The sequence below is a fragment of the Hylobates moloch genome, unplaced genomic scaffold (assembly GCF_009828535.3).
Source record: "Hylobates moloch isolate HMO894 unplaced genomic scaffold, HMol_V3 SCAFFOLD_8, whole genome shotgun sequence".
NCBI lineage: Eukaryota > Metazoa > Chordata > Mammalia > Primates > Hylobatidae > Hylobates > Hylobates moloch.
Window position 1 is genome coordinate 53,404,976 of NW_026652283.1, and position 14,871 is coordinate 53,419,846.

Genomic DNA, 14,871 nt, shown 5'->3' on the forward strand with positions numbered 1-14,871 from the left:
TGGCTAATTTTTGTATTTTTAGCAGAGACAGGGTTTCACCGTGTTGACCAGGCTGGTCTCAAACTCTTGACCTCAAGTGATCCACCCGTCTCGGCCTTTCAAAGTGCTGGGATTACAGGCATGAGCCACCATGCCCTGCCCCATTGATTGTTTATTGCTTTTTCCATAGTGCATTTTTTATATCAATCATTCTTAGAATAATTAACCCATAATTTTAAATATTTCCTTGTCTTTCTTAAAACATTATATCTTTTACATGGCCCCACAACTGAGATAACAAATTCATTTATCTTCTGTGTTTTTAGGGTAGGGCTCTACTTCACTGGGCCTGTGATCGAGGACATAAGGAACTAGTCACAGTCTTGCTACAACATAGAGCTGACATTAACTGTCAGGTAAGAGTGATAAAGAAGAGCTTTTATTTTTTAAATTGATATATAATTCACATAACATAAAATTTACCAGATTAACTCTTTTGAAATGTGCAATTCAGTGGCGTTTAGTACATTTCACAATGTTGAGTAATCATTGCTGCTATATAGTTCTGTAATACGGTTGTCACCGCAAAAGAAAACCCTGTTCCCCCTAAGCAGTCACTTTTTAAAATTTTTTTATTTCTCCTCTTGCCCCAGACCTTGGCAACCACTAATCTGCTTTCTGTTTCTATAGATTTGCCTATTCTGGATATTTTATATAAATGGGAATCATAAAATTTATGGTTGTGTTTGACTTCTTTTACTTAGCATAATGTTTTGAAGGTGTATCTATATTGTAACATGTAACAATACCTCATTCCTTTTTATGGCTGAATTTTTTGGATATCCCACATGTTGTTTATCCATTAATCAATTGATGGGCAGTTTGGGTTGTTTCTGTCTTTTGGCAGTTGTGAGTAATGCCACTGTGAAATTTGTGTACTTTTATTTTTGTTTGAATACCTGTTGTCAATTCTTTTGGTTGTAGACATAGGAGTGGAATTACTGGGTTATATGGTAATTTGATGTTTAAGTTTTTGAGCAACTGACAAACTGTTTTCCATAGGAGCTACACCATTTTTCATGCCCAGCAGCTATGTATGATGCTTCCAGTTTCACCACATCCTCACCAATACTTGTTATATTTGCTTTTTAAAAAATAACTATCTTAGTGGGTATGAAGTGATATCTCATCATGGTATAATTTTGATTTACATTTCCCTAATGACGAATGATATGGAGTATCTTTCCATATGCTTGTTGACTATTTGCATATGTTTTTTGGAGAAATGTCTGTTTAAGTCTTTGCCCACTTTAAAGTGATTTGTCTTTTTGTTGTTGAGTTGTAGGAGTGCTTTGTATATTCTGGATACTAGACAGACCCTTATCAGATACATGATTTGCAAGTGTCTTCTCCCTTTTTGTCTGTTTTCTCTTTATTTTCTTGATAGTGTCTTTTGATGCACAGGTTGTAAATTTTGATGAACTCTAATTTATCATTTGTTTTCTCTTTTTTCGTTTTGCTTATGGTGTCATACTTTAGAAACCATTGCCAAATCCAGGGTCATTAAAATTTACCCCTTTCCAGAACCTAAGTTTTTGGTTTTCTTTCTCTTTTTTATTGTGGTAAAATACTCATAACATAAAATTTACCATTTTAACCATTTTAAGTGTATAGTTATGTGACATTAAATACATTTATATTGTGTGTGCCCATTGCCACCATCCATCTACAGAACTTTTTTATCTCCCACAACTGAAACTCTAACCATTAAACACTAATTTCCCGTTCCTCCATTCCCTCAGCCCCTGGCAACTACCATTCTACTTTCTACTTCTGTGAATTTGACTACTCTGGGTACCTCATATAAGTGGAATCATACAATATTTGTCCCTTTTTGACTGGCTTATTTCACTCAGCATAACATCATCAAGGTTCATCCATGTGGTTGCATGTGTCAAAATTTCCTTCCCTTTTAAAGCCGAATATTATTTGTATGTATTGACCATACTTTGTTTATTCCAATATCTATGGCACTTGGTTTGCTTTTACCTTTTGGCGATTATGAATAAGGATGCTGTGAACATGGGTGTACAAATGTCTGTTCAAGTCCTTGCTTTCACTTCTTTTGAGTATATACCCTAGAAATAGAATTGCTGGATCATATGATAATTCTACATTTAAGTTTTTGAGGAATTGCCATATTATTTCCCACAGTAGCTGCACCATTTTACATTCTCACCAGTAATACACAGATATTCGAATTTCTCCACATCCTTGTCCACACTTGTTATTTTCTGTGTTTTTGACAATAGACATCCTAATGACTGATTTGGGTGCCTTTTATTTCATTTTCTTGCCTAATTGCTCCAGCTGGGTCTTTCAGTACTAGGTTGAATAGAAGTGGTAACATAGGCATCTTTGTCTTTTTACACTTAAGTTCTGGAAAAAGCTAAAAATGAAAATAAAGTCACACAACACTGGTGTTACCATAAATCATGGTAATATCATCATTAAATTTGACTACCAAATCTTCTGGTCTTTATCTTCAGAATACCTCCTATTTCACTGAGAAAGTAGAATAAATGTTTATCACCAACCCAGATGTCAGCCAGTAGCTCCAGACACACATATCTCTTCTTTGATATCCCTCAGACACTTCAAAAGCACAATATCTAACACTAAAACACCAGCATCCCTCAACAGCCCACCCTTCCCCACCTGCTACTCACCATAATTGGCACCATCATCCAACCAGTTCCCAGGAGAATGTATCATAATTTAGTTAACTAGAACCATATAAATGGACTGTAACAATTTATACTTCGACCAGCAATGTGTGAGAGAATTCCTGTTTCTCTAGCCATGCCAAATAGTTCATCATAACGCTTTTTGTTCTCTGCCTGTTTGATGAATGATGAATGGTATATCATATTTTTAATATAGCTTTTCCTCAGTTTCCCATTGTATTGATGATATTTTTCTCCTTACAGGAACTTTTTATATAGTAAGGAAAATTGCACTTTCTTTGTGATATAGTCGTTAAAATTTTACCCCACATTTTCTTCTAGTACTTTCATTATTTCATGGTTTTTATCAACTCATCTATAATTGATATATGTATCCTATGTATGTAATAGGAATTTTACTTTTGTCCAGATGGTGCCAACTTTATTTTTGTCCAGATGACTAGCCAGTTCCAGTAATGTTTATTGAATAATTGGTATCTTTTCTATAGCAATTTGAACTGTCTTATCATAATCTCAATTCTTTTATGTATTTCAGTCTATCCTGGGGGCTTGTTCTTCCATTCCATTGCTCTGGTTTTCTGTTCATATATTTGTGCTACACTGTTTTAAGTATTATATCTTCAAAATATATTTTTAAATCTGGTTGGGCAAATTCCTTTGCTACTCATTCAAAATACTTTCTATTTTTGCTTATTTATTTTTCTGTGTAAATTTCAAAGTCGTTTTTTCAACATCCAACTTTCCCCAACCACTATTACCACTAAATTAAAACAACAAGCAAAAAAAAAAAAAAAAAAACTGGCCAGATGTGATGTGGCTCATGCCTGTAATCCTAGCACTTTAGGGGGCTGAGTCAGGAGGATCACTTGAGGCCAGGAGTTTGAGACCAGCCTGGGCAACATAGACCCCATCTCCACAAAAAAATTTTTTTTTTAATTAGATTCAGTGGTGGGTGCCTGTAGTCCTAACTACTCTGGAGGCTGAGGTGGGAGGATCACTGGAGCCCAGGAGTTTGAGGTTACAGTGAACTATGATTGTGCCACTGCATTCCATCCTGGGTGACAGAGCACAAGACCCTATCTCTAAAAAACAACAAAACAATTTTTTTAACCAAACATATTGTTTGGAGGTATTGTATATGGAAATTTCTCCAAGTTAGGCATTGCCTGAGGTTTTTGCCTTGCGGATTTCTTACGTTCTATTTGTTTGGATAGTGTGAGACAAACAATCCAAAAACTATAGGTAGCTTTATAGAACATTCTTTACTAAACACTAAGCTTTAATGCAAAGTAAAAGTTCCACGTAGGTTTTTAGGACGGATCTGTTAGAATTATATGCCTGGCACAGTGTTTTCGTTTGTATTCACATGACCATTGTGTGTAGCCACCAGCTTTGATTCTGTTTTGACAGTCATAATCTATACAATCTAACTTTAGTTAATGGGATGCTTTTGGCTTTTCCAGTTTGAGTTGCTAACATGCTTCGAAGTCAGAGGGCTTCTGGAGATTAGCGCTCAGAATAACTCTTTTGCTTGTAATATCTTCTTTGGTTTTGTTATTGAAAACGCTTTTCAAATATAGACAATACAAACATAATAAATGGAAGGAAATGTTCATCTCCCTCATGACTCAATATTTCTTAAACTACATTATTATTGACTGGCCTATTGGTTGCCAGAAAGGAAAATCAATTTTATTAGAAGTATTTGCTTGGCCACAGATCTTGGTACTAACTCAGCACAGACAGTCTGATGTTATCAACTATCTGAAGACTAATTTTTACCATTAGTCTGAAACGAAGCAGTAATTAGAGATATGTCAAAGTCTGCTCTGTGTTTTCCTGTCATTTTTTACCCTTCAGTCTATCTCATACACTTTTTTTGTACTGCGGCTTCTATGTTGTGTGACTGATGGAATTGAAACTTGAAATTTTATTTCTAAGAAAGATGCTGTATAGATTTCATTTGTTATCTGACAGTATTATGGATACAGTTTTGTCTCTTCCAGTGCTTGGTATTGATTTTTAGTTCCACTCTGGAAGTTAGGTTCTTACCACATTTTGGATTAGGATATGGCTTACATACACACACACACACACACACACACACACACACACACACACACGCACACACACACCCTTCTGTGACTTCTTGAGTAACTGATTTTTCAAGCCCTGAAGAAAGATTAAAAGTACCCTCCAAAGCACATTAAAAGGTATTTGAATGCTGAACATTTATTGGTAGGAGGAGTAGGAGCATCTGTGGTGTATGTGTCAGTACTGTGTACTGGTGTTATGCAGTTTAAAAGAAAAACATTTTGTTTAAGTGGTACAGAAATGTATAAAGGCTTTATGATGTATAAATTGTATAAGCTTACGGTCTATAGACTAGCCCTGTGCCCTCTCAGTGAATACCTTGTGCCTGTCTGTGTCTTATAAAAGATTTCAAAAACATGAGAAAAGTATAAAGCAATAAATAAAACCATCTGTAATCCCATTACATAGTGCGTATCTGTGTGGGGAGGGGTGGGGTGGGTAGGATATAACAAGTATTTAGTGTTTACTATGCATCAGGATTTTTATATGCATTCTCTTTTAGTCATTGCATCAATCCCATAATGTGCATATATTATGCTCTACATTTTACTGGTGAAGAAACAGGAGCTTAAAGACGTTATAGAGCTAGTGAAGGCCAAAGCCTAGATTTGAATATTCTAACTCCAAAGCCCAAGCTCTTAACCTCTTCACTGTAAAATTTGTATGTATTTCATTTTCATCTTTATTTTTTTCTACTTACATGTATATATTTTAAAGCTATTTAGTATAATATTGTACATAAAGTTTTTTCTTCATTATTTAAAATTATTAAGTCTAAAATAAATTCAGTGAGGTAAATGTACAGCACATTAAGGATACAGCACAGTGCATTTTACATACATATAGATACACACACACACATCTATACACATACACATACCCTTGTGTAACTACCACCTATTTCAAATTAGAACATTCCTGGAACTTCTAGAAAATTTGTTCCCTAAAGTTACTTCCTGTTAATATCCATCCTTCACTTCCACCCTGAGGTGACTATTATTCTGAACTTCTGTGACCCCTAATTAGTTCTAACTCTTCTTAAAATTCAAATATTTGGAATAATAAAGTATATATACTTTTGGATTAAGCTTATGTTCAACATAACATTTGTGAGAGTCATTCATGTTACATGTATCAATTGTTCCCTTATTGCTGTATAACATTTCGTTGTGTGTATATACCACAATTTTATCTGTTCTGTTGATGCACATTTAGGTGTCTTTTTTTTCCTTCAGTGTCTGGCTATTATGAATAAAGGGACTGTGAGCTTTCTTGAACGTAGACATGCACACATACATTTTCATTCCTCTTAGGTATATACCTAGGAGTAGAATTGCTGGGTCATAGCATAACTCTATGTTTAACCTTTTGAGGATCTGCCTGTTGTTTTTCAAAGAGACTGCACCATTTTATATTCTCAGCAGCGATGTATGAGAGTTCTAGTTTCTCCACATCCTTGCCAATACTTGTTATCATCTATCTTTTTGATTATAGCCATCCTAAAGTATGGGAAGTAGCATCTCACTGTGGTTTTGATTTTCATTTCCTTGATGGTTAGTGATGTTGAGCATCTTTTCATGTACTCATTGGTCATTTGTATATGTTCGTTGTGGAAATTTCTATTCAGATTTTGTGCTCATTTTAAAAATTGTGTTATTTGTCTCTTTATTATGAGTTATAAGAGTTATATGTTTTGGATACAAGTCCCTTTTCAGATGTATGATTTGCAGATACTTCAGTTCATTGAATTGTCTTTTTACTTGCTTGATAGTGTCCTTTAAAACATAAAAGTTTTAAATTTTTATGGTCTTATTTATTTTTTGTTTTGTTGTTTGTGGTTTTAAGAAATCATTGCCTAATCAAAGATCATGATGATTAAGCCTTTTTCTTCTAAGAATTTTATAGTGTTATCTCTTACATTGAAGTCTTTTGATTATTTTGAGTTAATTGGGTAGAGCGTGAAGTAGGGGTCTAACTTCATTCTTTTACATATGTATATCCAGTTGTTTCACCACCGTTACTGAAAAGACTGTTCTTTCCTGCGTTAAGTCATTGTAGCACTCTTGTCAAAAATAAATTTGTTTATAAATATGAGGGTTTATTTCTAGATTCTTAATTTTATTCCATTGATCAATATGTCTTTCCTTATGTTAATACCATACAGTCTTGATTACTATGGCTTTGTAGTAAGTTTTGATATTGAGAAGTGTGATTCTTCCACCTTTTTTCAAGGTTGTTTTGGCTATTCTGGGCCCTGTGAATTTCCACATGAATTTTAGGATCAGTTTGTTCATTTTTGCCAGAAAGGCAGTGAACATTTTAATAAGAACTGCATTGAATCTATAGTTCAGCTTGGGGAATAGTACCATATTAAAATATTAAGTCCATGAATACATGATGCCTTCCCATTTATTTAGGTCTTATTTAATTTCTTTCAGTGATGTTTTATAGTTTTCAGTGTACAAGTCTTGCACTTCTTTTGTTAACTTTATTACTAAATATTTTACGTTTTTAATGTTATAAATGAAATTGTTTTCTTCATTTCCTTTTCCAATTGTTCATTTTTAATGTATAGAGATACAATTAATTTTTGGCCAGGCATGATGGGTCACACCTGTAATCCCAGCACTTTGGAAGGCCAAGGCAGGAGGATCACTTGAGGCCAGGAGTTTGAGACTGGCCTGGGCAACATAGTGACTCTGTGTTGCTACAAAAATTAAAAAAAAAAAAAAAAATTGATCTGTGTTTATTGATCTGTATCCTGCATTCTTTCTGAATACTTCTATTAGTTCTGACAGTTTGTTAGTGGATTCCTTATAATTTTTATATACAAGATTATATCATTTGCAAATAGAGATAGTTGTTAGCTGCATAAAACCAGATGGGAAATACTCCTTTGTTCTCTGAAAGAGTGCATTTAAGATTAGTATTAACTATTCTTTAATGCTCAGATAAGGGGTCTTCAGTTCCGGATAAGACTTATTTCTGCCTGTTCTTCCTATTCAGTTCAGATTTAAAACCCTGGACATACACAGCAAATAAACATAAGAAGACTAAAGGGTTAGAAGAAGAGAGCTGACTGACTGGGGACCTCAAGAATTGAGAAATGACACTGTGGTGATTTCTCTGGGTTTTCTTTTTGTTTCTTTATAAGCTGAAGTGGGTTCTGGAGAAGCCCACAACCCAGAAATACCAATGGGTGCAGATAAGAAAAGCCTGTTATCTCTTGCCAAAGGACAGGAAAAGGGGCAATCTAACAGAACAGAACTTTTCAACAATACCCACCCTACCCCAGACAAATACATGGAGGTAGAATATGCCACCCCCTTGCTTGGAGGCTGAAAGGGAAGCCTACACATCCCTTGGCTGGTGGTAGCAAGCAGTGCTTCTCTTCCCCATCAAGGTGTTATCAACAGATGCTGAATGAGAACCTTGGGCTTTCAGTTCCTGCCCAGTGGTAGCGGGGAGTGATTTCCTTTCCTCACCAGGGTGGTGCCAGAAGAGGCCAAATGGGAAGCCTAGACTTTCATCTCCTGCCCAGAGATAGCAGATGGTACTCCCATTCTGTCATAAGTGTGGTGTCAGTGGAGACCAAGTGGTAAGCTTGAATATCCATCACCTCCCACCCTGGAATTAAAGGCAATAATAAGGTAGTACTTCTCCCCTTCCCAAATAGGGAGTGATGGTGTGAAGGAGAATTTTAGAGAGGAGGGAGCTAGAGAAAGAGATGCTTTAAACTTGTATGTAGAGTCCTGGAAAGATCCCAGAGTGGCTCATACATTATACTGACCAAAATTAACATGACAGAAGGGTTGAGAACTGAACTACAGTGTGGAATAGTGCCTACATTTTCACATTGACCTCTAAGTAGCACACAAGCAAGGCAGACCCAAATAGTACTGTAAGGGCTCTGAAAATGAAATTATTATTGGAACTATGACTCCTAAAAGTAGATCAGGACCTGCACAAGAAACCCAAATAGAGAAACTGTCTGCTAAACTAGAAGATTTAAATAGAATACAGATTCGCATACTCAAAATTGAAAATTACTCATCATACCAAGAACCTGGGAAATCACAACTCGAATGGTAACAGGAGGTCAACATATGCCAAACAGTGAGATGTTGAAATTATCTGACAAAGATTTTAGAGCAGTCATCATAAAAATGTTTCAATGAGTAGTTACAAACATTCTTAAAACAAATGGAAAAAAACAGAAAATCTCAGCAAAGGAATAGGAGATCTAAAAAGGAACTAAATAGAAATTGTAGAATTGCAAATATAATAGCTGAAATAAAAATTCACTAGATGCAGTCAATACTAGATGGAAATGATAAAAAGATCAGTGAACTTAAAGATAAAGCAATAGAAAGTATATAATTTGAACAACAGAGAGAAGTAGATGGAAAAGAAATTAACAGAGCCTCCAGGACTGTGGGACAATTGTAAAAGATCTAACTTTTTTTGTCATCAGAGTGCTAGAAGGAGAGGAGAAAGAGTGTGGAACTACAAAAAATATTCAGAGTTACTGGCTGAAAACTTCCCAAATTTGATAAAAGGCATAAACCTATAGATTTAAGAAGCTGAGAGAACCACAGACAGATATACCTGACAAAATCCACAGCAAGACACATTAAAATCAAGCTTTGGAAAATCAATGAGAAAAAAACAACAACAACATTGACAGCAGTTAGAAGGAAAAAGTACATTGCAGATGCTTCTCGACTTATGGGCTTACATCCTGATAAACCCATCATAAGTTGAAAATATCATAATTTGAAAATGCACTTAATACACCTAACCTATCTCATAGTTTAGCTACTGAATGCGTTTTTTGTTTTTTTTGTTGTTGTTGTTGTTTTTTGTGTTTTTTTTGAGACAGCATCTAGCTCTGTCGCCCAGGCTGGAGTGCGGTGGTGCGATCTTGGCTCACTGCAACGTCTGCCTCTTGGGTTCAAGCAATTCTCCAGCCTCAGCCTCTAGATTAGCTGGGGCTACAGGTACGCACCACCGTGCCCAGCTAATTTTTGCATTTTTAGTAGAGACGGGGTTTCACCATGTTGGCCAGGCTGGCCTCGAACTTCCGACCTCAAGTGGTCCACCTGCCTTGGCCTCCCAAAGTGCTGGGATTACAGGCATGAGCCATTGCGCCCAGCCTTTTTTATCCTTTTACTTGTACCCTATGTGTATGTGTTAGTCTACTTGGTCTGCTGTAACAAAATACACAGACCGAATAGCATAAACAACAGACATTTATTCCCGCAGTTCTGGAGGTTCTAAATCAAAGATAAAGGTGCCAACAGGGTTGGTTTCTGGTGAGGCCTCTCAACTTGGCTTGTAGATAGCTACCATCTTGCTGTGTCCTCACGGGCCTTTCCTCTGTGCTTATATGTGGAGAGATCTCTAGTGTCTCTCTCTCTTCTTGTAAGGGCACCAGCCCTATCACGTTAAGGCCCCACCTTTATAACCTAATTTGACCTTAATTAGCTCTTTAAAGGCCCTATTTCTAAATATAGTCATATTGAGGGTTAGGGCTTCAACATAGGAATTGGGTATGGGGGAGACAATTTAGTCCATAACACTGTATCTTTATATTTAAGGCATGTCTCTTATAAACAGTGTGTAGTTGGGTTTTGGTCTTTATCTAGTATGATAATCTTTGTCTTTTAATTGCAGTGTTTAATTCATTTACATTTAATGTAATTACTGGTATGGTTGTGTTTAAGTCTACCAGCTTGCTATTTGTTTTCTGTTTGTCCCATCTGCTCTGTTTCTCTATTTTTTCTTTCCTGACTTCTTTTGTGTTTATAAGTATTTTGTTGCGTGTATAGAATGTGTAATGATCAAGTCAGGGTATTTGGGGTATCCATAACCTGGAGAACATTTCAGATTCTCTCTTCTAACTGCTTTGAAATATACAATGCATTGTTGCTAACTGTAGTAACCCTACGCTGCTATGAAACATTATACCTTCTATCTAACTGTATGTTTATACCTATTGATCAACCTCTTTTCATCACTACCTCCCACCAGCACACCTTTTCCAGCCTCTGGTATCAATCCTTCTACCCACTACATTCATGAGATCAACTTTTTGAGCTCCTACATATGAACGAGAACATGTAAAATTCGTCTTTCTATGTCTGGCTTATTTCACTTGACATAAGGGCCTCCAGTTCTATCCACATTGCTGCAAATGTCGTGATTTCATTCTTTTTCATAGCTGACTAGTATTCCATTGTATATGCATACCACATTTTCTTTATCCATTCATCTGTAGATGGACACTTCAGTTGATTCCATGTCTTTGGTATTGTGAATAGTGCTACAGTGAACATCAAAGTGCAGGTGTACCTTTGATACACTCATTTCTTTTCCTTTCGATAAATACCCCGTAGTGGGATTGCTGAAATGTATGTTAGTTCTGTTTTTAGTTTTTTATGAAATCTTCATACTGTTGCCCCATAGTGGCTGTACTAAGTTACATTCTCACTAACCATGTATAAAAGTTTTTCTCTGCATCCTTGCCAGCATCTGTTAATTTTTAATCTTTTAATAATAACCATTCTAACTGGGATAAGATGGTATCTTGTGGTCTTGATTTACATTTCCCTGATGATTAGTGATGTTAAGCATTTCTTTCATGTAACTGTTAGCTATTTGTTTGTCTACTTTTGAGAAATGTCTATTCATATCCTTTGCTCATTTTTTAATAGGATTATTATTTTTTAACTATTGAATGGTTTGAGTTTCTTGTATATTCTGGATATTAGTCCCTTGTCAGATAATTTGCAGATATTTTCTCACATTCTACAGGTTGACTCTTTACTCTTTTGATTGTTTGCAGTGCAGAAGCTTTGTAGTTTAATATAGTCTGATTTAGCTATTTTTGTTTTTTTTTTTTAATCTCTGCTTTCAAAGTCTTAGCCATAAAACCATTGTCTAGACCAAGTTCCCTATGTTTTCATCTAGTAGTTTTATAGTTTCAGGCCTTCTATTTAAGTATTTAATTCATCTTGAGTTGATTTTTATATATGGTGAGAGATGGGGATCCAGTTTATCCCCTTGCTTATGGATATCCAGTTTTTCCAGCACCATTTGTTGAAAACGATGGCCTTCCCTCAATGTATATCCTTGGCATCTTTGTTGAATATCAGTTGACTCTAAATACCTAGATTTACTTCTGGATTCCCTATTCTGTTCCACTGGTCTGTGTGTCTGTTTTTATACCAATACCCTGCTTTGTTGGTTACTATAGCATTATAATGTATTTTGAAGTCAGACAGTGTGATGCCTCAGCTTTGTTCTTTTTGCTCGGGATTGCTTTAGCTATTTGGGCTCTTTTCCGGTTCCATACACATTTTACAATTTTTTCTATTTCTGTGAAAAATGACGTCAATATTTTGATAGGGGTTGCACTGAATCTGTAGATTACTTTTGGCAGTATGGTCATTTAAACAATATTCTTCTAATTCATGAGCATGGCATGTCTTTCTATTTTCTTGTGAATTTCTTTCATCAGTTTCGTAGTTTTCCTTATAGAGATCTTTCACCTCCTTGGTTAAATTTATTCCCAGGTATTTTTTTTATAGCTATTGTAAATGGGATTGCCTTTTTGATTTCTTTCTCAGCTAGTTCATTATTAGGGTACGGAAACACTACTGATTTTTTATATGTTGATTTTGTATTCAATTTGACTGAATTTGTTTATTAGATCTAAGAGATTTTTGGTGGGGCCTATAGGTTTTTCTAGCTATAAGATCATATCATTGTTAAAGAAGGACAGTTTGACTTCAAGTTTTCCTGTTTGGATGGTTTTTCTTTCTTTCTCTTGCCTAATTGCTCTCACTGACGCTTCCAGTACTGTGTTGAACAGGAGTGGTGAAAGTGGGCAATCTTGGCTTGTTCCAGTTCTTGGGGGAAAGGTTTTCTGATTTTTCCCCATTTGGTATGATGTTAGCTGTGTGTTTGTCATATGGCTTTTATATGTTGAGGTATGTTCCTTCTATGCCTAGTTTGTTGAGAGTTTTTTGAAGAGATGTTGAATTCTATCAAATGCTTTTTCTGTGTCTGTTGAGATGGTCATATGGTTTTTGTCCTTCATTATACTGATGTGATGTATCACATTTATTAATTTGTGTATGTTGGACCATCCTTACATCCCTGGGATAAGTCCCATTTGATCATGATGTATTCTGTACTGTTGAATTTGGTTTGCTAGTATTTTGTTGAGAATTTTTACATTTATGTTCATCAGGGATATTGGCCTGTAGTTTTCTTTTTTTGTTGAGCCCTTGTCTGATTTTGTTATCAGTTAATGCTGGCCTTGTAGAATGAATTAGGGAGAATGCCTTCCTCTTTAGTATTTTTTTTTTTTTTTTTAAGAATAGTTTGAGGAGAACTGGTGTTAGTTCTTTTTTGAAAGTTTGGTAGAATTCAGCAGTGAAGCCATCCAGTCCTGGACTTTTCTTTGTTGAGAGACTTTTTATCACTGATTCAATCTCATTACTCACTATTGGTCTATTCAGGTTTTATTTTTCTTTCAGATTCAATCTTGGCAGTTTGTGTTGTCCAGGAAGGTACCCATTTTCTCTAGGTTTTCTGGTTTTTTTATTGTGTAATTGTTCATAATTGTCTCTGATGATCCTTTGTATTTCTATGGTATCAGTTTCAATGTCTCCTTTTCTGATTTTATTTGGGTCTTCTCTCTTTTTTTCTTGGTTAGTGTAACAAGTGGTTTATTAACTTCTGTTTATCTTTTCAGAAAACCAACTTTTCATTTTGTTGATTCTTTGGTTTTGGGTTTTTTGTTTGTTTTTTAGTCTCTCTTGTTTAGTTTTGCTGTGACTTATTATTTCTTATACTAATTTGGGGTTTGGTTTGTTCTTGTTTCTCCTTTTCTTTTTTCTTTTTTTTTGAGATGCAGTCTTGTTCTGTCACCCAGGCTGGAGTGCAGTGGTGCAATCTCGGCTCACTGCAACCTCTGCCTCCTGGGTTCAAGCTATTTTCCTGCCTCAGCCTCCCTAATAGCTGGGATTACAGCCATGCACCACCACGCCCGGCTACTTTTTGTATTTTTTAGTAGAGATGGGGTTTCACCATGTTGGTCAGGCTGGTCTTGAACTCCTGACCTCAGGTGATCTGCCCACCTCGGCCTCCCAAAGTGCTGGGATTACAGGCCTGAGCCACTGCACCCGGGTGTTCTTGTTTTTCTAGTTCCTTGAGGTGACTTGTTAGATTGTTCGTTTGAAATATTTCTACTTTTTTGATGAAGGTTTATATTGCTATAAACTTCCCTTTTAACACTGTTTTTACTGTTTTGTGTTTTGATTTTCATTTGGTTCAATAAATTTTTTTTTTTTTTTTTTTGAGACGGAGTCTTGCTCTGTCGCCCAGGCTGGAGTGCAGTGGCGCAATCTCGGCTCACTGCAAGCTCCGCCTCCCGGGTTCACGCCATTCTCCTGCCTCAGCCTCTCCGAGTAGCTGGGACTACAGGCGCCCACCACCACGCCCGGCTAATTTTTTGTATTTTTAGTAGAGACGGGGTTTCACCGTGGTCTCGACCTCCTGACCTCGTGATCCGCCCGCCTCGGCCTCCCAAAGTGCTGGGATTACAAGCGTGAGCCACCGCGCCCGGCCAATAAATTTTGTATTTCCTCCTTAATTTTTTCCTTGACCCAATGGTGATTCAGGAGCATGTCGTCTAATTTCCATGTGTTTATACAGTTTCCAAAGTTCCTGTTGTTACTGATTTCTAGTTTTATTCCATTGTAGACTGAGAAGATACTTGATAATAATTTCAGTTTTTTAAAATTTGTTGAGACTTGTTTTGTGACCTAACATATGGTCTGTCCTGGAGAATTTTCTGCATGCTGAGGAGAAGAATGTGTATTTTGTATCTGTTGGACAAAACGTTCTGTAACTATCTCTTAAGTCCTTTTGGTCTAATGTGCAGTTTAAATCTAATATTTCTTTGTTGATTTTCTGTCTAGATGATTTCTGTCTGGTGGTGAGAATGGTGTATTAAAGTCCCCAATTGCTATTGTATTGG

General features: G+C 36.1%; 1 protein-coding gene across 3 annotated transcripts in view; it reads left to right on the plus strand.

The window, feature by feature from the left end:
- ACBD6 (acyl-CoA binding domain containing 6) overlaps nt 1-14,871 on the plus strand; it is a 235,814-nt gene that overhangs the window by 105,818 nt on the left and 115,125 nt on the right. For all 3 annotated transcript variants that reach the window (XR_004249257.2, XM_032160849.2, XM_032160850.2), the window contains exon 6: nt 306-395. Coding sequence is in view for 2 of the 3 variants with exons in the window: in XM_032160849.2 (XP_032016740.1) it covers nt 306-395 (90 nt within the window). In the remaining variant the exon portion in view is untranslated. The remainder of the gene's footprint in view (nt 1-305; nt 396-14,871) is intronic.